This window comes from Protopterus annectens, chromosome 6.part1 (genome assembly GCF_019279795.1).
Source record: "Protopterus annectens isolate FY-2018-M chromosome 6.part1, PAN1.0, whole genome shotgun sequence".
NCBI lineage: Eukaryota > Metazoa > Chordata > Ceratodontiformes > Protopteridae > Protopterus > Protopterus annectens.
Genome location: NC_056738.1, coordinates 356,078,973 through 356,104,511, shown reverse-complemented (window position 1 = coordinate 356,104,511; position 25,539 = coordinate 356,078,973). Strand labels below are relative to the sequence as shown.

Here is a 25,539-nt window from a genome sequence, read left to right as displayed (position 1 = left end):
CTCTACATTTAGTTTCTGTCTGTGCAGCTTATGGTCTAAATGTGTGGAAGGCATTGTAGCCTTGCACTGCTGGAGTACTTTCTGTGACTTTAAGCTATGTCTCAGTAATAGCAGAGATGTATGTGTGTTCCAGAGTGAGGAGAGCTTATAGGGTATGGAGTGTCTTGTTATGGCTCCTAGCATTGCGCAGTAACACCTTTAGGTTATTTTGGGTTTTATTTGCTATGTTGGCAGGTTTGTCACGTTGGCTTTACCTAAAAAAGGCTCTGGGGGGGGGGTGATTAAAGGTTTAGTCAAAATCCAGAAGCCTAAGTGGACAGGCACAAGCGATCTTTGGTAAAACAACATGGTTTGTTGACCATGTCCTCCCAGGCTGTCAGATAATGAATCCCCTTGGACTGACATCAGAGACTAAGCCAATTGTTAGTCATTCATTTTTGTTCATACTGTGCCATCATTCTTAGTGAAGGTATTATGCTGCTCAGTACAAGACACACCTGTCTGAGACACATATTCATAGAAGTCCATAATGTCTCCCTTCTTATAGTCCCGAGAGGTATGTCTTGGTCATTTATGCCGATATGGACTATGACAGAATCACACTGGTACCTGTGGTGCAAAGACTTTGAGTGTATGTGTAACTTGGTGGATCCTAGCTTCAGGTAAGCAACTGACTGTAATATTCTCCTTGTCCAGTCTGCCAGTCTGGTGATCGGGGCATCTGTGTGTCATACAATGGAGTCCCCTGTGACAAGGGTCCTGAGTAAATGGTTTCTTGCCATATAGGCTTTGTTTTCAGGGGTCCATTAGGTGTGGTCTTATGTGTGGTGTTTGGTTCTGCTTTTAGTGTGTGCTTTACAGATTGTTGTGGATAAGCATTGCACTCTGCAGGCTTAGGAAATCTTTGAGCTTTGGATCGATTATTTTTTAGCGCCAGAGTATAAGATGATCTGTGTGTGTGGTGGACACACTGTGGTGGACGTAGTGTGTGTGTATGTGTGTGTGTGTGTGTGTGTGTGTGTGTGTGTGTGTGTGTGTGTGTGTGTATGTGTGTGTGTGCTTTTTGACAACCTAGTTTGTGAGTGAGATTTTTGTGCCCAAGTAAGTTGTGTATGTACATCTGCTGCATACTGTGTTGGTTTGTTTAAGGATTAAAAGATTGTCTGTATACATGAGACAATTGCTACCTTATCCCAGGATGCCCATGTCTACCAAGCTGGCTACAGAGGCATTTGGAAATTACATATTCATGTTGTCCAGATCTTTATTAGGGTGGACTGTTCAAGTTTAAGGGCTAGGTATTGCAAAGGTCTCCTAACGTGGTCTCTAGGGTTAGGAATAAGAGTTGAATAGTATTAGGATATGATGTTTATGTTATCTGACTTGCAAGCTAGCTGCTCTGAGATTAACTCTGTGCAGTGCTTCCATAAATTACAAGTTGCAGTCCTAGTACTGGTTTTATAGGTAAACTTAATTGTCCAGGTTCTTGCATCTGTACAGGGCACTGCTAACCACTGCTGCACTGTGAGCAGCTCTGTGCAAATTAGTCTAATTTATAGAAGCAGAAATAAAAATAAAATCTAATTCCTGAGCCCAGCAGCCAACAAAATTGACTACACTTTGAGCCTCTATGAAGTGCTGTGAGCCCCCCTTACAAGGATTATAAGACTAAACAGTTGAAATACCAAGCATTAAAGTAGAAAAGGCATGTTGTAGCAAAAATATACTTTAAATGCTCAGAAAATGCAAAGCACAAGCAGCGATCACTTATACAGTGAAAAACAAGTACAGTAATACAGCTTGAGAATATATATTTGCCTGGATGACACTGAATGCAGTAGAAGCATTTTTTGAAGCCCAGGCAAGTAGCCAAGGTTTGCTGAGCTCTGTGGAAGTGAGCCAAGCAAACACTCCTGATTTATAGAAACAGAAATGAAACGGATATCTAACTCCTAAGCCCTCTGGCCAATAAAATGACTACATTTTGTGCCCCTCTGAAGTGCTTCCCAGCTCAGATAGACCAGACAAACACCTGCAACAGCATGGTGACCTTAGACCTTTTAATGTAAATGCACAGCAAAAAAGGACCCTCAAATGCAGTGCAACAATAAACAACTTATTTCCCTAGATAATTCACCCTTCTACAAGGTGATTGCAAGCCTAAACAGTTCAGGTACCAAACAAAAAGGAGGAAAGGCAATTTGTAGCTAAAATGCATTTTAAGTGCTCAGATAATTGCAAAGTACAAGCATCAATCACTTAAACAGTGAAAAATAAGTGCAAAAATGCATCTTGAGAACTTATCTTTGCCTGGATGGCACTAGATTCAGTGGAAGCACTTCTGAAGCAAAGTAGCCAGCATTTGCTTTTCTAAACAGCATTTCTGTTTCAGCTGTAACTTTAGAAGAAGTATCACTGGTGGCAGTGGCATTCTGTAAGACTTTGTATTCCTAAATCTGTTTCAGTGGGTTCCTTCAGCACTTTTTACCCAACCTTATCACTTGTCTTTGATGGTCCAGAACATTAGATGTAACCGATACAATGTTATATTAATCTATGAGAGGTTACCACTTGATCATTTGGGAATATCCTCCCACTGTCCTCTGGGAAGGTGTGATCAGACCTCTAGCCAAGCCTCAACTGTTGGTGTTCCCTGTAATTCTGGCAACTGTAGTGTGTTGCACTGCAGGGGTGGGAGGTTGGCATAATGGTTAAAGTGTTTACCTTACAAACACAAAGTGCAGAATTTGATTCTCACATGAGGTAATTGGCTAGGCTTAAAATGGCCTACAAGGGCAGTTAGCCTAGTACTACTCCATGAACCTGTATACCGGAGTATCCATTTTTAGTAATCATACACCTAAATTATCATTGTTATTCTTCATTTGCGGGCAGGCACCGAACTGTCAGGAACATGACATGAACACAAGGTTTTGCAGCTGTTGGATGAGCTTTCTTCTCTTAGTGCTGGAATGTCTGAAGAAATGCTGAATTCTGACTGATGGAGAAGATGAATCCAACAAAAGAACCCATGAAGAAGGGTCCTCTCTTAGATCATCTAATACAGTAAGAACATATGTGTTATTTAGCAAGCATTTCTTTTTTTTACCATGACTATGAGAGAAAAGTGAAGAAAAATCTTCAAATACTGTTAAAGGTGGAATGTGCCCTTCCTTCCTTTTCACAAACAGATTTTGTCAGTTTCACCTTAAAGGACATGTTTTGTTTATTTCAAATAATTTACTTACATAAGCATTGTTTTTCATTTTTCATTTTTCTCTTGTCTGGAAAACACATTCCAACTTGTTTTCTGTTATATAAAAATGCAGTGTTGTTAATTGGTGTCATTCATGTACATTTCCATAGCTCATGATATTGCATATTGCTTTTGTGAGTAGGTGAATACAGATCATTTAAACATTGAATAATAAGTTGGTTGCAGATGCACAGTTTTATACCATATTCTTAAATTATCTAGCAATACTAGGCAAGTTCCCTCTGCAAGCTGTATGCCATCCTTATTCTAAGAAAGATGTATTATGCTTTTTGAATTGCAACCAGTCAGCAAGTATTATTCACAGAATTTGCTGTTGCCCTGTTGCTGTAAAATGTTTTCTTCTTTTATATTTCCCTGTAAAACGGCAGATTATGTATGCGTGCTGGATGTAGACCTCCTAAAGCTAGTGGTAACAACCTGGAAAGGCAGTTCGCATGGAAAGCTGGTAGGTGTTTTATTATGCCTGTGATTGAAAGTTACTGTACTGTGTTCCTTATTCGTTACTGGCATTCCATTGGTAGAAAAATACACTAGTAGCTAATATAACTTATTCTTTCTATTAAATTCATAACAACGAAAAAATTTGGATGATTTCATACTTTAGTTTAGCTCTGTACATTCTGATTTGAGCGGTTTGTTTAATCAAGTTATTATTATTACTACTACTACTATTATTATTATTATTAGGATCCCCTTTAGTTGATCAACCTTCCGAAATGTCGAACATCATATGACCGACATTTCGGAAGGTCAAAACTAAAATTTAAAAAAGTAATAAAAACAATGTTTTTTTATTTTTTGTTTTGTTTTTTTTGCAGGGGGCAAGCCCCTCTGCACCCCCACCTTACCCCCTGCTAATTAAGTATACCAACTCCGAGATCACACTACTTTGAGGAAAATGGCAAATTTCCCATTTTGCAATGTACTGTAATCCCCGTTCACATTGTTTGAGCTTCCGAAATATCGGTCATATGGTTTCAGCCTTATGGCTTTCGGCATTTCGGAAGGTCAATCAACTGAAGGCGATCCTATTATTATTATTATTATTTTTGCATGGGCATGCATTTTCTATTTTCTTTTTTTTTTCTTAGCATCTTTATTAAATCCTCACACTTTATTCAGTGACATAAGCATGTACTACCCTACTAATTATCCCTATTTAACAGCAGTTTCTGTAGTAGACTCAACTAAAAATTCAACCTGAGCTGATCTTCCTTGTAGCACTCCCATGTCCTTTTCTCTGTGCCTATACTTTTGATATCAGTCCCTGATAGGGAAGACGGTCTCTAACATGCTGTCCAAACTTCTGCATGGCTTCACCCCACTCTGTTTACTTTTCCCTCTTTAGTTATTTGATCCCAATACCTTGATGCCTTTGGCTGAATTCTCTAGTAAATTTCAGTGCCTTGCCTATTTTCTATACCCTTGTTTATAGTCATCCCTACTGGCAAAATCTCCTTTTTCCATGCCAGTGTGGGCTTAGTTCATAGAATACTTTCTGCTGCTTTCTGTTTTCCCTTCTTGACCCCAGTGATACATCCTTGCTATTGCAAATCAAGTTCCATCCCCATCCATAACTTATATTCCCTGCTGAAAGCTAATAGTTTCTCACAAAAATTTTCTATCACTATTGGAACCTCTCTAGCAGTCAGTGTTATTACCCCCTTTTCCTTTGTCCCTGATATTCTGCTGAATGTCCTTCCTGAAATCCTTTTCTTTCTCAAATTCTCACTCTCACTTCTATACAGCTGTGTCTCCTGCAACATTGTTGTTCAGCTTTTGCATTTTCAATTCAATAATCTTTAATTTTTGTTTGTATCTGTAAGTCCATTTACATAACATTGTAAATTTTAAACAATGTGGTCACTATGATAGAAACCTATTACTTCCTCTTGTTATACAGGACAGTTCTTTTTAATGTGTTTTTCCAGCTTTTAGCTTCATGCATACAGAAATGTTAAGTAGGCTGATGTCTTATGCAGTTGATTTTTCTAATCTCCATTTAAACCTTTGTCTCATTTTTCAAAACTTTTTACTTCAGTGAAAACACACTAAAAACTAGATTGTCAGGCCCGTGTTCTCTTTTTAATTTAAATGCACAAAATAAAGTTTACCCCTCTAGATAGGAGCAGTTGCTCCAAGTGGACAACTGCACCCACCGGCATTAGCTATTCCAAAATGAAGGTCGTCCATGCTAAAGCACATGCTACAGTCTGTTCCCACATTTACTGATTACTGTTTGTTCTTTTCTTGTTTCAGTTCTCACTCTCAGGTGTGAAAAACAGCTTGCATGCTTTCAGTACTAAGAAAAAGTGCACTGGCTATCTTTGTAAATAAACAACTGTGTATTGTTATATTAAGCGTGTTAAAGTATTAAGGCTGCTGGACAGACAACTGCTTATATCTTATTCACTTACTGCAATTTTAAACTTCATTTATTTTTCACTGACCTGCTTGCCAACCTTCATTTAAAAGTTAATTACATTGTAATTGCTGCATTTCTTTCAGCAGAAACTGTTCAAAATTGTTATGATTAATTTGTACCATTAGACAATTTGTTGCAAAATAAAGCACTTGGTAATGAGAAAAAAAAGCTATCAACTTTGCAGATGCATGAAAGCATCCCAATAAATTTTACTCAGAACACACTGTTCAGACTACTCATGGTCAATTGCTTGTACCTGTAGACTTTTTTTCACTCACTGAGAGCATTTGCTAATAGAAAAAAATAACTGGAAACATATAAATGAATGTCATAGAAAATGGAAGTTTTGTCATTTTTTTCCTTTATTTGTAACATGTTTGCTTGAAAAAAAAACCACGTCTGTAGCTTAAACCTAGGACATTAATCTAGACTTCCATCCCTGTAAAAAGAGGAGAGATTATCATCATAATGCTAAATATAATATGATCAAATACACTTTTATATCCCCACCCAAGCAGTCCAAGATCACAACATGATACTAACTTTAACTTGCTTCTTTCTAGCCTTTCGTAACATCTTACAGTGTGAAGGATGGATACATCACAACTAAGAAAAATGTCTTTCTTTCTTTAATATCTTTAGTATATACAGCAGTCACAGACAGTACTCCTTCTTTCACCTCACATTTACAACGCCCTGCTGTATCCTATATCAAACTGTTTTACAGTATAACTTGCCATGCATACCATACAATATTTATGCAAATACTGCTTATAGCAAAAACAGTTTTGCTGAAGTTAATTTTTCAATCCCATCACTGTCCTTCTAAACATTAGTAAAATAAAGTGGGATATGTGCTTTAGAGTTCTCCACACAGTTTAACAAAGTTAACAAAATTCCAGTCTTATTCAGTTACTTTGCAAAGCCACATTTCACATGTCTCATCATGTATCATCTACTACAATAAGCTTCAGTCCAACAATAATAAGAACCCAAAACAATTCTGGAAATCAGTTAATTCCCTTCTCCATCCAGGGTCCAGGAATAATCCCTGCCCTGACCCAAGTGTAACTGACATTGAACTGAGCTCACATTTCAACTCATTCTTTACAGAATCCATAGCTAACCTAGCCAAAACTTTCCCAAACAACAGTCCACACAACTCTCATTCTTCAACACCCAACAACCCTAATAACTGTCTCCTTAATTTCCAGCTCAAACCAGTTTCAACCATTATTATAAAAAGGCTCATATCAAAACTAAAGCCATGCTCCAATGTCCCTGACAACATACCCTCCTCCTTCCTCAAATGTGCTGCAGATGGTATTGCTCTCCCGATCAGTATCCTAATAAACAGATCCTTAAAAGAGTCATATGTACCCAAACTCTGGTACTCAGCCTACATTCTTCCTCTTCACAAAGGAGGCAAAAACACCAATATTTCCAATTTTTGCCCCATTGCCCTACTCTGTCCAATATCCAGAATTCTAGAAAAATGTGTCCACCACCAACTTTTGCCTTTCTTAACCCAGAATCAACTCCTAACACGCACCCAACACTGTTTCCGCCCTGGCCGCAGCACCATAACTGCCCTACTATCCTTCCTAGAAACAATCAATCGAGCCCGAGATTCTGGACTGCTAGTATCCACAGTACTCCTAGATCTCTCTAAAATATTTGACACCATTTCCCACAAACACCTTCTGTTTCATCTCGCCAACCTTAATCTCTCCCCTAATACTCAATCCTGGTTCTTCAGTTACCTATCAGATAGATCTCAAGCTGTCAGATGGAAGAACTCTACCTCCTCCTTCTTACCAACACCCACCGGCGTTCCCCAGGGGTCCATCCTCGGACCCATGCTTTTCAACATCTTCATTAATAACCTTCACACTGTCATCCCTGACACAACAGTTATCCAATAATCTGATGACTCATCTTTAGTCTGTGCCACCTCTAACCTTCCTGAACTACTGACTAAAACCCAAATAGCATTTTCTACCACTGAGAACTGGATGCACCAAAACCATCTCTCTCTCAACTCAAATAAATCTAAAATACTACTTTTCCCTCCCTCCAGGGCTTTCTCTTATGATAAAAATGCTTTCAAAGTCCTAAGCCAAACCAACACTGCTATAGAAGTGGTCCCTTTTGCAAAACTTCTTGGCATTACCATAGATGAACACCTTAAATTCGATATCCACATACAACAAAACATAAAGAAAACCCACCAAAAGTTAGGTATGCTCTATAGGAATAACCTCTTTCTCTCCAACTCCTCTAGGCATACCTTGGCAACTACCTACCTTCTACCTTCGTTACTATATGGAGCCCCTCTTCTAACTAATCTGTCTTCTTCCAACACCTCAAAACTTGAAATTTCCTGTAATAAGATCTCTAAATTTGCAACTAAATCCAAAACCTCTACTCACCACTGCCTTACCCTACAATCACTGAAATGGCTAGAACTCTCTACCACCTAGACTATCTTCAACTAACCACCGCTCACAAATTAATATTTTACCCAGATAAATGCCCAGCCTTAACAAACATCCTTCCCTCATACATCCCAAACAGATCTCTGAGAGCTGTACACCAAAATTTAATTTATATCCACAAACCCAAACGTCCTGCTGGCCAGCTTCTACTCTCTTTCTCGCTAGGCAAGAAATGGAACTCTCTCCCTCCTTCACTTAGGACTATACCAAACTCAAAAACATTCAAGACCCAATTTTTCTCATACCTGTCATCCAAACGGAAATGTTCCTGCTTACAACCTACCTAAATTTAAGGGAATTCCCCAATGAGTTCTTCATACTCCTTGCTCCACTCTTCCCTCAAACTATTATTTCTATTCTCCTAAAATAGACTTAAGCTGACAGTCACTGATTAAGCAATTCTCTCACCTGACTCCAAGTATGTAAATATTGTAAATATCACAGTATTTCTATTGTCTGCACAGCAAGTTTTTACCTTACTTAATTAAAACATCTGCATACAAACTGCCCCCCCCCTTCTAATGTAAAAACACAAGAAACCTCAGATCTTTATTTTACAGACAGGTGATCATGCTGTGCTGAATGGAAATACCTGTAAATTGTGTTCTCTATTATCTGTTAACTGTTTTATGATGTACATTTTATGCATTTGCATTTCCTTACTGTATGAAATTTATACATGTATTTTACCTTTAACATTATGTAACCATTATTGTATTGCTTATGGAGCTTTTCTCCCCGGGCCTCCACTGAAAATGGGCACGTTTCTGGCCCAGTGGACTTCCCCGGTAATCAAACTGAAAATAAATAAATAAATAACATATGTAATGGGATTGATGCTTTACAGTTTTCTCTTATTTGACAATGTTGCTGATCGTTTGGTTATCTCCATCTCCATTTCAGATCCAAATTATGCTTAATTTTTGTAGTCAGAATCTGCATTTTTTTGTCACTCAAGCACTTTCCTTTGGAGCAATGGAAAAGGATTCATTGGCAAAATCTCTGGGTTTTGTTATTGTCAGAAGAATGAAAGGCAGAGTCCCATTCTGCTTTTGATGGTTGGCTCTTTGTTTAGTAAACTCTTTTATGTCCTCCTTAGCCTGCTCTGCATCCAAAAATGCCTTTGATCCATCAGGGAAAAGTATTCTGAAGACAGTTGTGTACAAAAGCTTGAATCTCTCACCTTCCTCTTGACATTCTCTAATCACTGAGATGAACTTGCTTCTCCTGCCTGGTATACTCTGAATAATCATTTCCATAAACACTCTGTTGTCTCCGATTTTTGTCATTTCAGCCACAGGTTTGTCAGGAGCAACTCCTTCTAGTATGATTGCATCTTTACTAATATAGATCTTGGCTGCTTTCTCATGCCCCTGTTTGCACATACACTCGATGTGCCATCTCAGTTCACAGTTCTTTTTGTGGATCACCAGTCCATTTTCTTATTTGTAGTTTCATAAAATTAATGCAGTCTGTTTTTTCCAGTTTATCTGGTATTGCAGAAAATTTCAAGTTTTCTCTTCATGTTCTATATTTTAATGACTATTTTTGTTGTGAAATAGCTCTTCTTGAGAATCCACTTACTGAGCCAGTCTTTTTTTATAGGTTCATAGGTAGGTACTAGGATATCGGCCCAAGGGCCTACATAAGCCTAGCCAACAAGGTTCCCTGGCTTACGCCACCCAAGAAAGTTATTTTCCTGTGCCACTGTCGAGCAGAGACACAGAAGTGATCCCCGGGGTGTATTTCCTATTTCCCATCCACTCATCATGATTTTTCTTGAAGAGTGCTAATGAAGAACTTTGCTTGACATAGATGGGCAGCCTGTTCCAGAGTATGGGAAGTCTATGGGATAGGAATCTGTCCCTCCAGCATGTCCTGTTTATTGTGCTGACAAGGTTTAGGTCCCTAGAGCATGTAGCTTGGAGGGATTGGGATTTCTTTAGGTGTAGCATGTCCAACAGCTCTGGGTTTGACACATCTTTATATGTTAGGCAGAGATCGCCTCGGAGTAGGTGATATGCTACAGAGTACAGTTGGAGTTTTTTGAGGTGGTCAGTGTGGGGCATTTGTTTGAGTCCAGTAATCCTCTTTGTGAGGTACTTCTGTGGCCTTTCCAGCTGCTGCAGATGTCTTGTGAGGTACATTCCAAAGGGGGCATTGTACTCTATAATGGGTCTAATGAGTGTCGAGTAGAGGGGAACGATGACCTCTTTTTTCCTGGATGAGAACCCTTTTATGATGAGGTGTGCCATGTAGAAGGACTTCCTGACTACTGTGGTGATGTGACTATCAAAGGAGAGACTACTGTCCACCTGGGTCCCAAGGTCTCTTATCACGCATTTGGTGTTAAGTAGATTGCTGCCTTTGTGGTAGCTCATGGGCGCAGAGTTTTTACCAAAGGGGATGACACTGCAATTTTTGGCATTGAGCTTGAGGCCATGGCTCTGACACCAGGCATCTGTCTCAGAGAGACCCTTCTGTAGGATGTTCACATCATTTGGGGACTTGACTATGGCTCCTAGGTTGCAGTCATCTGCGAACTTCGTTAGCCAGAGGCCTTCTGTGTTAGCCTGTACTTCAGAGAAGTAGATACCAAACAGGAGCGGTCCCAGGACGGAACCCTGTGTTACTCCACTTGTCACTGGTTTGAGGTCAGTTTTGGAGTCTGCAACTTTTACAGTGTGGGTCTTCATTTCACCTTCTGATTTTTGTGGTTTCATCAGCTCATCTGTACAGCAATTTAAAGCTTCTTCTATTTTTCCAAGTGTTTGTTGTTTGATTATATACAGTTCCTCAGTGTCACACTTTTAAATACTTTTGAATGTATTTGATTATTTTTGTCTCTAAATTACTGGAAGCCATTTCCTTTACTAAAATTGAAACTTGGACTCTTTTCCTGAACAGCTGTAAGATTCTTCCCAGATGTAGTTTTCTTGACTCCTTTTCTATTTGATTTCCTGTTACTTTCTCCAGCTTTGTTCTTTGCTGGTATCCAGGCAGAGTAATTACAAGTCAGTTACTGAATTTTATGTAATTTGATAGCTTTAGTGGCTTTTTCTTTTCACAATTGCAGTTTACACATTGGGAGAACTCTAAAAAACTATTGATCTATGTGTGGCCATCTTGGAAGTCCCATGTCAGTTATTTATTTATATTTCAGTATGTATGTTTTTCAGCCTGTGTTTCACGTGTAGGATGCTAATATCTAATAGTCAATGTAAGCTAGGCACCAACATTTCTACTGAGGATTCTCAAGCTTAACAGTGTTTCACACTACTTCCATTCTGTATGAATGGACTTGTGCTTAGACGCAAGAGAGTAATGTGAATCAGTCTCATCAGCTGTGCACTTGACAGGGAGTTTTGGGCAAGAAGCAGCTTTCCAAGAGAGCAAGATCACATCAGGATATCTGTCCTTATGAGAGATTTAAGACTAGAAAGAAAATTAAGATTAAAAATAACAATGTATTGTAGTGCAGGACGGTGTAGCTTGTGTAGAACTTCATGACAAGATGAACACTGAAACATTTTCAGTTCCTGTCTGTAGTAGTCATTATGTACTGGTAGTCATATCCCTCAAAAATATGCTTCGATTGCTTGGCAGCCACCCCCATTTCTGCCCAAGAGCTCCAATGTGTTTTTACTGTTCCATTAGTGATTGCCTACCAACTGGTTGAGACGACCAGGTTGCTTCAAAAACATAACATAGTCCATTCCTTCTTTTTCCAGAACTCCAGTCACACATATTTCGTCCTGGCTGCATCCTTTTGTTTACTTAAGACCAGTCTTTTTCAACTTTACTTTCCGACTATTGAATCAGTCCCTCACTGCCTGTGTTGCTCTTAATGTCATCTATGTAATGGATTCCATTACCTCTGGTAGGTATTTTGCCCATAAACTCCTCCAGTTTAACACTGAACATTTAGATTTCAGACAGGACTGTCTACTCTGTGGCCTTACTAAACTTTGGTGCATCCCAGCTTTCAACAACACCTGTGGTTTCCTTCTCTTCATGTATTGTATTTTTGGTATCCAAGTTTCTGACAGCCTTTGGTCTTGGAACTCAGTAGCTTGATGTACTTTATAGTCTGTTTTTCTTAAATATGTTGAACAGTCTTCCACTTAGACATTTGTTTAACATCTTCCACATACAAAAACGTTTGAATTCTCATAAGAGTACTGAGACTGTTAATGGCAGGAACCAGAGAAGAATCTAATCACCCTGAAGCTCCACAAGTGCATTCGTATGGTCGCCATTTTGATCCAGGGTGACTTTGTTGTTGAAGCTGTTAGACAGTTTTCTCATGACACCTATTTCAGACCACTAACTTTGTGCTCCATTTAAACAGGACAAAACAAAATTCAGGGACATTAACTTCATCCTAGATTTCACCTAGGACAAGTTAATTGACCTCATTCCTGTTAAGCCTAGGCCAGAAAAGAACCTTGTACATCCTGCCAAAAATTTCTAAGCCAGAGAACACAGGAAGACCAGTAATGTCTATGACAAAAAGGATTTCTGTTCTGGGGGAAACTCTACAACCACTTTTCATTGTAAGGGAGAAATATATTCAAGACAGCATTGATTTTCTCTGAGTTCTGTTCTAGTATAATACAACACTTTTTTTTAAACACCTTTATTAAATTATCACTTAAGACATAAGCTAACATACAATCTGATGCTGTCATTTTCATTCTTTCTCAACCTGTGGTTTTCGGATCTGACCTTGGATCTGACTCTGCCACTTTCCAAGCTTAAGATTTGAAGCTCAAGTTCCTCCTCTCCATCCGATAATGCCTCATTCCCCAGATTACCTTGGATCTCGTTTGCCGCTCACCGAGAAGCATTGGGATTTCATTGCTCCTGTAATTTTTGCTTAAGAGTTGCATAAGTCGGCTGTCAGTCAGTCTTTTTGTCCTTGTTCGCTCGTCCTTCCTCTCCTCCCTTTCCAGTATATATATATATATTTATATGTATGTGTGTGTGTTTGTGTATATATATATATATATATATATATATATATATATATATATATATATATATATATATATGAAAGTTTTTTTGTAGTTTATAGGTTAGTTCCCACAGATTCATCCATCAGGATAATCTCTCTCTCCCCCCTCTTCTCCTTTCTAGTTTTTCCTTTTTTGCCTCCTTTTTCTCTTCTGATTGGTTTATCATGGCTGAGAAGATGATAAACCTTTGGAGTTTAAAAAAATGCACTTCCTGTGGGCTCAAGATTCCCTTATCTGATGCCCACAGAGAGTGCGTTTACTGTCTAGGCCCAGCAGACCTAGACAACTCTTGTGAAATCTGTGAGGGGCTTAATCTGCGAGCGGTAGCAAACCATCAGAACAAGTTGATCTTGAAGGGCTTCCTTCCTCCTTCCACACATTCCACTTCAGGGACTCAAACCCCCTTAGAAAACCCAAGGAGGCCAGGAAATATAGAAAGCGTTCCTCCTCGGAGCCACCTAAAAGGACATCAACACCTTTGGATCCTCTTTCGTTGGATCCATTAATTGTGGTTTCATCTCACTTGGTTTCCTGTGCTCCTCCTGTCTCCTTGGAGCAGGGTGTTTTGTCATGAAGCTCTCCTTACAAGAAGAGCTCCCTCAAGCCAGTGTCGGACGTCTTCCTCCATCAGGTCTAACCATAGCTTGTCTGAGAATGAGGTGGATAGATTGATGAGACAATTTCTCAAGGCACAGATTCAGATGGGAGTTCTGCAGGCTCCTTCCCCTTCCAGATCCGCGAGCAGACATTCCCCTTTCCATCCTGTGGCTCCTTCTCCAAGTTGTCATATCTGATGGCCCTGAGAACCAAGATGTCAGATCAGGTAGTAGTTACCACTTTGAGTCTGACTGTTTCCCTGACACTCTAGGCGACGCCAACTTCGGGGCCCAGTGCATTTCTGAACCAAAGCTTAGACATTAGGTCTGGGGGCTTGACTTTGACTCTAAGCTTTTTGAAGCTGTCTCTTCCCCTTGGGGCCTTGACATTTGATAGTTCTGCACTGACTCCCCCCTTTGAGCAGAGAGTTGTGGGGGCTCTGGAGAAGTCTGCTCCGATGGCTTCGGCTCCTGAGAGATCCTCGTAGTCCATCTGCCTTTGAGGTAATGAAGAAGGTTCTTACCCACTGTAGGGGATTCCCAGTTCTTCCGCTACCAGATCTGATACCCACCCCCTATGGAATCTGTGATTGAGGCATCATGTCTTCCACTGGGGCAGCCAGTGCTCCAAAGCCCCCAACCTCTTCCTGTTGTGGAACCCATTTTTTTTCTTCTATTATCTTCCCAGAGTATCCCACCAAGGAGGTCTCTGGAAGAAGAGGTGTAAAAGGAGACACCTGTATTCTCCACAGGAATCCATCACTATGGGCACTGACTTCGAGGAAGGGAAGGGTCCCTTAGATCTCCACATGACAATGTCTCCTTTGAGGACATCTTGGAGATCCTCAAGGGTGGATGGTCCTCCCAAAGCCCTAAATCAGAGGAGTCGGTACTGTTGGACACCTTCAGCACCTGCCCATCTACATATTGAGTGCCCCCCCCACTCCGCCCCGGTAGATCCACTTATTGTGTTAGTTTCCACTAGGGCATGGAAGGATCCAGACACTGTAGAGCCCGTACCCAAGTGGGCTGCTAAAATACTAAGTGCCTACAAGACAAATCACACTGGGCCAAAGGGGTCCCATTAGATGCCATGATTGTTGCGGCAGCCACCAAAAAGGAGCTAGCTCAGGAATGATAGACTGTCCATCCCCTAACAGGGAGCCTAAGGCTTTGGATAAGTTTGGCAAGAGGGTTTACGCTTTGTCCACATTTGCTTTACGAGTGCTAAACCACTTATCTCACTTTACCAGGTTACAGAGGGACTTAGTGAAAGAACCCTCTAGCTCATTCCCTGAGTCCATGCATGAAGAGGAATGCAAGACTTTTTCCTCCAGAATGGTCACGCTCCAATCGATATCTAATTTGTCCATGAGGCTGATTGCCACATGGCAGAAGGCACCTCTAGGGCCAGTGATTCTGGCATTGCCATTAGCCACCATGCTTGTATGTGGCTGTGTGACCTTGTGTAACATTTCAAGGCATCATTCATCACTGCACCCTTTTGATGGTTCATCTCTGTTTGGCTCCACAGTTCCTGACACACTCTCCCGCAGTGAGAAGATGGAAAGACCTTGTCTGCCATCAGAATCCATTTTTCTACTCCACAAAGATCCTTCTCCAGGAATCAGCATAGAGGAAAAGAACTGGGATTCAGGAAATCACAAGGCCCTTTCAGGAATCTCAGGGAGACTTTTCCCACAGAGGTGGTGGGGGGGAGACAGTTACAATGGCAAATGCCACCCCAGGGGCAGGGAGGGTCCGCAGAATCAAGGATCTCAGAATTCCTTCTCAGACAGACCATTTCAGTGCTCCTGAAGGGTTGCCGGACTGCCTTTCTCTGGAGGCAGTCAGGGGGCACTTATCCTTGCACCCAGAACCCTGGATATCCATCTCAATTGATCGATGTGTGCAAAGGATTGTATCCAGGGGATTCTCCTTTCCCTTTTTAGATTTTCCCAAGCCAAAGACTTACCACCCCAATGTGCCACCCAATCAGAGGGAGGCAGCAGTGGTAGAAATTGTAAAGCTGCTCCAAGAAAGAGTCATACAGGAGGTCCCTCCCAACCAAATCAGATCGGGCATCTACTCGGGGTTCTTTTTTGGACCAAGGAAGACAGGGGACCTAAGGCCGATTTTGGCTCTAACTTATCTCTGAACAAATCAGTGAAGAACTCAAAATTCATGATCACAATCCAGTCCATCCTACCTTTTCTGAAAATGGATGACTGGATGTGCTCAGTAGATGTGAAGGATATTATCATATCAAAATGGAGAGGCTTTTCAGATGGTACCTTAAGTTTTAGGCTGGGAACCAGTCATTACCAATTCTGAATGCTTCCATTTGGTCTCTCCACAGCCCCCCAGGGTGTTCACCAAATACATGGCAGTAGTTGCAGCTCATCTCAGACTGCAGGGATTCCAAGTGTTTCCTTATCTTAACTACTGGCTCCTAACCACTTCAACCAGGTATCTACTCATTCAAGTCAGAAATTACCTGTTACAAGTGGCTCCCACTCTTGGCATAACTATCAGCACACAAAAATCACAACTCCATCCTGTTCAGCTGACAGACTCTATTGTAGTTTGTTTGGACACAACCAAAACTATGTTTTTTCTACCTCCAGACAGAGTGTCAATTCTATCTTCCATATCCTAGCAATTACATCCCCTCTAGCAAAATTAATACTAAAGGCATTAGGCTCTTTGGCTTCCATGATAATGCTACTACCTCCAGCACACTTACACATGTGAGTCCTACAGTGGATGTTATCAGTTCAGTGTTCATTAGTTTTATAGGTTGAGTCAGAGAATGTTTATCTATCACATGCATGCAAAGATTCTGTTCTCTGGTGGCTTCATTCCTCAGAAGTCAACCAACCTCATCCCTTTGTTCTTCCTCTGCCAAATACCATGCTGACTATGGATGCTTTCCAGTTGGGGGGGTATTTTCTGGGACAGATGTTCCAAGGCATGCGGATGTTTCAGGTGACCAGTTTGCATGGAGATGAGGGCGGTTCTTCTGGCATTGCACAGTCCTCTGTGGACCATTGTAATTCAGATGAACAATATGTAATGTATTATATCAACAAGCAAGGGGGAACCAGATCTTTACCCACTGTGTCAAAAAGCAATGACTGTGTGGCAATAGGCGATCTCTACCAACCGCTTTCTAGTCACAATGCATATTCTGGGGGATTCCAGCATTCTAGTGGACAGGCTCAGCAGAACTTTACTGATGCCTCATGAATGGTCTCTAAACCATTCAGTGACAAACATGATCTTCCTCAGATGGGGTCAACCTTGCTGCAATCTCTTTGCCTCTCCCCTCAACAACAAATGCAGCAAGTTGTTTGCCTTGAACCTCCTCAGGGACAGCCCCCAAGAGATGATATAGTCCATCCTTGACATTCCTGTCTACTTTATGCATTTATCCCTTTACCCCTGATTCCCAAATTCCTTCAGAAAGCTCATTGGTTGAAGAGCAAACTAATCCTCTTTGCTCACCCAGGTCTGGTTCACCTTTCTCTGGTCTCATCTGCTTTGTCCTCCATGGACTCTGGAACCACTTTGCACACCTGTTGTCCCATCCTTCAGGGCAGATTTATCCGAATCTTCAAGGTCTGACATTGACTGCATGGTTTCTTCAGTTCCAATGATGGCTAGACATTCCAGGTTTTCATCCCCAGTCCCAGAGATTCTGATATCAGCTCACAAAGCATCTACCAAAAAGATATATAAGAGTTAATGGAAAAGATTCTTTATTTGGGCTCAATAGAAGCTAATAGATCCTTTTACAGCTCCTGTTCCTGTGATTTTAGATTTTCTGGTTTTCCTCTTTCAGAACGGAGTCAGCTATTCCACAGTGAAGGTTCAGTTGGCAGCCATTTCGCACTTCCACATTGGGGAATACTCTTCTTCTCTAGCTTCTTCTAAGTTATGTACGTTTTTTCTCAGAGGCACCTTTTTAATTTATCCCCCGGTCAAGGATCCAGCTCCCCCTTGGGATCTTACTTTGGTTTTACAAGCTTTTGGTTCTCCCTCCATTTGAAGCAGCAGCTAAGGTAGATCTAAAGTTTCTCTCCTGGAAAACATCATTTTTATTAGCTGTTACGTCAGCAAAAAGAGTTTCCAAGCTCCAAGCCCTCTCTTCTAAACCTCCTTAATTAATCTTCCATAAGTACAGAGTATCTTTATGGACCAGTCCATCCTTTTTACCTAAACTGGCCATAGAAAGCAATGTCAATTAGTCCATTCATCTTCCAGTTTTCTTCCCCAGTTTTCAGAACAAGGGAGAATACATGCTGCATCTTCTTGATAGTCATAGGCAATTACATTTTTATCTAGACAGGACAAAATCCTTCAGAAAATCTGACCATCTGTTCATATCCTTTTCTCAGGTTAGGAAGGTACAACAGTTGCCAAACTTACTCTGGCCAGATGGTTATGAGATTCCATTTCCTTTGTTTCTTTATCAAAAGGTTTGTCTTTATCGGGGCATGTCAAAGCTTATTCTATGAGATCTATGGCGACTTCTCAAGCCTCTTGCTCAAGAATGTCAATTGATGATTTTTGTGCGGCTGCCTCTTGGTCAAGGTCTCATACCTTTATTTCTCATTACAAAGTAGACATTATTTCTAGAACTAGAGCTGCTTTTGGCTCTATGGTGCCTCAGAATATCCTTCCATGAGGGCCACTCTGGGGTTGTGTAGCTGGGGACTCTGTCCCACAGGTCGAGGAACAAATGAGAATGACAACATCAGGTAAATAAGTTATGTTCTTACCATAACGTTCCATCTGTGTTGTCCATTTTTATTCTTCTCTCGACCTCCTCACACTCCTTCCTCCCTGGCCTTTCTCTGTGAAAACCTGGCAGAGTTGGTTTCTGTTAGGAACTGTAGTTCCTGTGTTGGTTGAGCCCCTGAATGTTTCCCTTCTTCTTTGACTGCATAGGTACCTCAGGTGTATATTTAGCAAACTCAATCTTAGGTAATCTGGGGGAATGAGGCATTATGGAATGGAGAGGAGGAGCTTGAGCTTAGAATCTTCTTAAGTTTGGAAAGTGGCCAAGTCGGGTCTGAAACCCACAGGTCGAGGAAGAATAAAAATGGACAACATAGATGGAATGTTATGGTAAGAACATAACTTCTTTTTAATAGAAAAGAAAGATCATTCTTTTATCCTTTAGCCATATCCTAGTTTATTACCGTTTTCTAGCCCAGTCAGTTATCCTCCTCTTAACCTATCTTATACCCTTTCCTCTGTACTGGACAGTATGGAATCTTAGTCAGCTGTTTCCCCTTCTGTAGCCACCCTGATAGCATTAGGTATTTTGAGGCTGCCTTCTCTCCTCAGAACATATTTGGTAAGCACAATACATATATACATACAGCATGAAACACTTCCACTAAATCAGCTTATGCTAGGGTTAAGAGAACACTGCCTAAGTTTCCCAGGCTAAAGACTTAAGAAACCTCAGACATTAGTGTACACAGCAACAAGCCCACCATCACACTTCCATTCCATACCTAAGAAACATACCTCTAAGATTCGTAAGGGTGTAGACTCCAAGCCCTTATGGCCCACTAAGACTGCATCAGACCATGGTAATGTTTTAGTAATAAGTGACTCTGTTGCTCGTAAGGCATTCATCATGCTCACCAGGCTGGATAAGAATAGAGTGACAGCCGTCTTTCTGGAGCCAGAATCTGGGATGTAACAAGGGCTGTTAGATCCCTCCATCCTGATGGATATGATTATGACCTCATAGTCGTCCATGTCGGGGTAAATGACCTTAGACACCCTTCCTTGAGGGACATGCAGAAATAAATGATTGGGTTGTTATTCATGTGCCTGAGGCAAGAAGGACCCTGGTCTTACATTTTGCCATCACCCAGAATGATGCCAAGATTCAAATACAAGAAAATTGTCTTTAGTAATCAGCTATGTAGTTGGTGTCATTGTAGTGGAATCTAGTATGTGTAAGCTTAGGATGAGATGGCTGACAAGACTTTCTGCTTTGCAAAGCATGGCTGTCACCTTTTTACAAAGGCTTTCACATTCTGGCTAAAGCAATTGCTGTCCCCATAGTGCCTTTTATAAGGTAGAAGCCATCTGATGGACATTCTAACCTAGTAAATTCTAATTTTGGAACACTTTAATGTGGCTCTACTTAGTGCTCAGGAGTCTTAACAACAAAATGCCCAAACTTGAGGCTTTCCTGCAATTTGATCATGGGCAGTCAGCCAGCACCAACAGAAAGCCACACAGAAGCATTTCAAACCCAAAAAAAGTTGAGGGCTTCGCCTCCCACACCCCCTAATTAAATATACCAACTCCAAGGTTGCACTATAGTGGAGAAAAGGGCAAATCTCTGACTGTTGACCTCCTGCCTCCTTTCATTGAGTAATGTCTCGGTGATATGAGGAGTCAGCTAACTTGAGATTCTTGGTTTTCATCTCAGACATACGGTTTTTGAGTAAGTGGCTTTTTATGTATTTGAAGTAGACCCATATATGTGTGTACGTGTATATATATATATATATATATATATATATATATATATATATAAATAAATATATACCTATAGACATACATACATACATGTATATATGTGTGTGTGTGTGTATATATATATATATATATATATATATATATATATATATATATATATATACACACACACACACACGTGTGTGTGTGTGTGTGTGTGTGTGTGTGTGTGTGTGTGTGTGTTTGTGAATGTGTATGTATATTTATATATATGGGCAGTACAGAGGAATCAAACTGCTATCATATTGCATGAAAGTTCTAGAGAGAGTGATTGATAAAGGGATATGCAGAGTAGTAAAATGTAAGATGGGAGATGAGCAGTTCGGATTCAGATCAAGGTGCAGCACAACTGATGGGATGTTTGCAGTGAGACATTTAGTTGAGAAGAAGCTAGAGATGAGGAAGGAGTCCGGTTGGGCATTCTTAGAGTTGAAGAAAGCATATGACAAGGTCCCAAGAAAACTGATCTGGGCAGTACTGTGCTGGTTCGAAGTCCCAGAAACACTGATAGAATTAGTGCAGGCTATGTACAAGGACCCAATGACTCAAGTACGAGCAGTGTTCGGTCTCACAGAGGGGTTCCCAGTGGGAGTGGATGTACACCAGGGTTCAGCTGTGAGCCCACTGCTGTTCATACTGGTGTTGGACTACATCAGCAAACAGGTTGGAGGGGACAGATCAACAAAGTTACTGTATGCAGATGATGTGGCATTACAGGCAGATTCTGAGCAAGAACTCCAGCAAAGTAAAGAGGAATGGAATGCAAACTGAAGGCACATGGGATGAAACTAAGCACAGATAAGACAGTGGTAATGGCAGCAAACTGGGGAAATCAGAAGAAGCTGAGAACTGAGATAGAAGAGAAGATAGTGGAACAGGTAAATAGCTTCAAGTATCTGGGAGGGGTGGTTAAGGAGAAGAGAAGTCTGAATGAAGAGGTTAAAGCTTGAATTAGAGCGTCTGCAGCCAACTGGCATATAGTGTCAGGTGTAGTCTATACTAGAAGAATGCCAAAGAAACTGAAAAGTAAGGTGTACAAGACAGTGGTGTGACTAGTACTACTGCATGGTACAGAAACCTGGGCAGTAAAGGCAGAACAGTTGAAGAAGCTAGAGGTGATGGAAATGAAATGCCTGAGAAGGGTGGTAGGATGCACTCTGTGGGACAGATGAAGAAATGAGGACGTAAGAGCAGAAGCCAAAGTAGCTCCAATTGCAGAAAAATTCAAAGAGAACAGATTATGGTGATTGAGACACGTGCAGAAAAGCAGAAGACAATCTGGTGATGAAGATTTGGGATAGACAAGAAGAAGGTAAGAGGAAACAGGACATCCAGCAAAGCAGTGGATGGATTGTGTGGAAGAAGATCTGCGACAATCAGGCATGAGTGTCGAAGAACGCAAGAGTGTGGCATTGAATTGAGAGAGATGGCGACAGTTAACATGATTCCCCGACACCATGTAGAAAATGGGAAAAAGGGGGCTAATGATATATATATATATATATGTGTGTGTGTGTGTATCTATATATATATATATGTGTGCGTGTGTATGTGTGTATATATATATATATATATATATATATATATATATAGATATATACACACAGTGGATATAAAAAGTGTTAAAATGACAATAAATCATTTCAAAATGTTTCCCACCTTTAATGTGACATATAACCTGTACAATTCAATTGAAAAACAAACAAATCTGTTAGGGGAAAAAATATAAAAAATAAAAAAATGTACAATAAGCTGGTTGCATACGTGTGCACACTCTTAAACTATTATTTTGTTGAAGCACCTTTTGATTTAATTACAGCTTTCAGTCTTCTTGGGTACACACCTGCCATCAATTAAAGAGACTCTGATTAACTCCAAATAAAGTTCAGCTTTCCTAGTAGGATTTTCCTGACATTTACTCAGTTGCCTGCTACAGCAAAAGCCATGGTTTGCAGACAGCCTACAAAGCATCAAAGGGATCTCATTGTTGAAAGGTATCAGTCAGGAGAAGGGTACAAAAAAATTTCCACAGCATTGGATATACCATGGAACACAGTGAAGACCGTCATCAAAAAGTGGAGAAAATATGGGATAACAGTGACGTTGCAAAGAACTGGACATCCCTCCAAAATTAATGAAAAGACAAGATGAAAACTGGTCAGGGAGGCTGCCAAGAGACTTACAGCAACACTGAAGGAGCTGCAGGAATTTCTGGCAAGTACTGGTTATGTACTACATGTGACAACAATCTCCCGTATTCTCCATATGTCTCTCCCGTATTCTCCATATGTCTGGATTATGGGGTAGGGTTGAAAGATGGAAGCCTTTTCTTACACAGAAAAACATCCCAGCCCAGCTAAAATTTGCAAAACAATACATCATCTCCCAAAAGCATGTGGGAAAATGTGTTAAGGTTGAACTTTTTGGCCACAATTCCAAAAGGTACATTTGGCGCAGAAACAACACTCTGCATCACCAAAAGAACACCATCCCCACAGTGAAGCTTGGTGGTGGTAGTATCATGCTTTGGGGTTGCTTTTCTTCAGCTGGAACTGGGGCTTTAGTCAAGGTGGAGGGAATTATGAACAGTTCTAAATACCAGTCACTTTTGGCCCAACCCTTCAGGCATCTGCTGGAAAGCTGATGATGAAGAGGAATTTCACCTTTCAACATGACAATGACCCCAAGCATACATCCAAATTAACAAAAGAATGGCTTCACCAGAAGAAGATTAAAGTTTTGGAATGACCCAGTCAGAGCCCTGACCTAAATCCAATAGAAAAGCTGTGGGGTGACCTGAAGAGGGCTGTGCGTAAGAGATGCCCTTGCAATCTGACAGATTTGGAGTGCTTTTGCAAGGAAAAGTAGGCAAATATTGCCAAGTCAAGATGTACCATACTGATAGACTCATACCCAAGAATACTAAATGCTGTAATTACATCAAAAGGTGCTTCAATAAAGTATTAGTTTACGGGTGTGCACACTTATGCAACCAGTTTATTATATGTTTTTTTTTTACTTTTTATATTTTTTCTCCTAACAGATGTGTTTGTTTTTCAATTGAATTGTACAGGTTATAGGTCACATTAAAGGTGGGAAAAGTTTTGAAATGATTTATTGTGGTCTCATTTCTTTATATCACAAAAACCTGGTATTTTAACAGGGGTATGTACACTTTTTATATCCACTGTATGTATATATATATATATATATATATATATATATATATATATATATATATATATATATATGTCTGTGTGTGTGTGTGTGTGTGTGTGTGTATATATATATATATATATATATATATATATATATATATATATATATATGGATGTGTGTGTATATATATTTGTATGTATATAGTTACAGAAATATGTTTTCAGAACAATGAAAGCACTCTCTCTGTTCCTGAGTATAATGGTTCTCACCTGGGGATGCTTAGCTAGGCTTAAAAAGGCCCTCTGTGGTCATTAACTAATAATCACTTATGAACCCATGGTTCCTCTCTTCACACACAACTTATTAGAGAGGAACCCTCCCACTTTAATTCTTGCTCTGATCATTCATGTATCCTCATAATTAACTTTATTATTGTTGTAAGGGAATGCAAATACTTCAAAAGCCCTACTCCCAAAATATCAGCTTACTATGATGAATGCTCTCCTACCTCAAGACTCACCAACAACAGTGGTATTTCTTACATTCTCCTTCCCTCTGGATCATCATTGATCTTTTAATGTTGTCAGATGTGTCTTTTCTCCACAAAACCACATTGATCCATATCAGTCAATTTCTGCAACACCTTTGCCATTCATTTAGCTAGCTTATATAAAAATACTTTATAATCCTGATTTAAAATCAAAATGTGTCTATATTAAGTTGGATCTGATTGGTCTTTACCTTTTTTTTTGGGTAATATAGACACCACATCTTCCTTCTAAGATGCTGATGCTTTTCTTCCTTTTAAAATACTATTAAAATTGTCTAGATCTTTGTCACTTTCTTCCTTCCTAACTTCCACAGAAATACAATCTGTTCTTGGAGACTACCCCACTGATTGATTATACAGCACTGTTTTTATCTCTTCTCCACCTATCTTAACTATTAGTTGTTGAACTTTGTCTTTCTCTATCTAACCTTCGCATAATTAAGTATTCCGTAATTATTTCCTTTTGTGCTTTTTTTTCTCCATCCCTCTGATTTATACAGATTTTCATGCAATTTCTGAAATATCTCTAATACTGCTACAGGATCTCTGGTTATTTTTCTTGTCATATGCTTCCTGAGTTTCGTGAAGACCCTTTCTATTTTCTGTTGGCAGAATTGCTGTGCTAAAAGTTTTTGTGGAGTCATCAAAAAGTAGTTACTTAACAGCAATCTTTCTAAACTCATGCATATACTCCCTTATTTTCTCTTTTGCTCTGTGAGTTGCTTCATTTCTTGTTCTTTGAGATCCCTATTATTCTGTGATAAATTAACCTTCGTCAGAACCTCTAAATAATTCCTATTGTTTCTTAACCATATCTCTTTTTCCTTTATTTCTACCTTACTTTTCAACTCTATTTTCATTTTCTTGCTCACTGTCTACCCCTTCTGAAAAAAATTATTTCTTATCTGAACTCTTGATTAATTTCCACTACCCAGTCTTTGAATTCCTCTGTGTTTAACTGGTACATCGCAAAGCAGTATCTCATTTTTATTTCATTACATTTTTTATTGGTGTGTGTCAAAGTTTTCATTTAAATGCACATGGTCCACTGAAATATTAATTGTATTCAGTCTAACCCAGTTATTGTACCATGTGGAATAATGTGCAAATTCTCTCCGATGTAGTACTACTGAATTTGTATGTTTCATGTCAAATGATTTTATGAATTTATTCAGAAATGTACCCTGTTTTGTTATATTTTCCAGTCTAGGTCCCCCTTATACATACTCATTATTGCAAGTCATGTTCCAGTCCCCACCTATAAGTACTGTTCTCTGCTGAAAGCTGTTTCTCCTAAAATTTTCTTAAACTCCATAGTAGCATTTTTGGTGGAATCCTCCTCCCTTGCCAATAGCCCATTACTACCACAGATCTACCATTATTGCCTCCCTTTTTTGTCACAATTTGGAGTCCCTGTAGCAATCAAGTTATTATTATTCCCCTTTTCTTTTGTTGATGGTATTC

At 39.9% G+C, this 25,539-nt stretch overlaps 1 protein-coding gene across 1 annotated transcript in view; it reads left to right on the top strand.

Annotated features, from left to right (window-relative positions):
• ATG2A (autophagy related 2A) overlaps positions 1-25,539 on the top strand; it is a 2,853,001-nt gene that overhangs the window by 2,058,062 nt on the left and 769,400 nt on the right. The window contains exon 27 of the mRNA XM_044075772.1: positions 3,646-3,722. Coding sequence (XP_043931707.1) covers positions 3,646-3,722 — 77 coding nt within the window. The remainder of the gene's footprint in view (positions 1-3,645; positions 3,723-25,539) is intronic.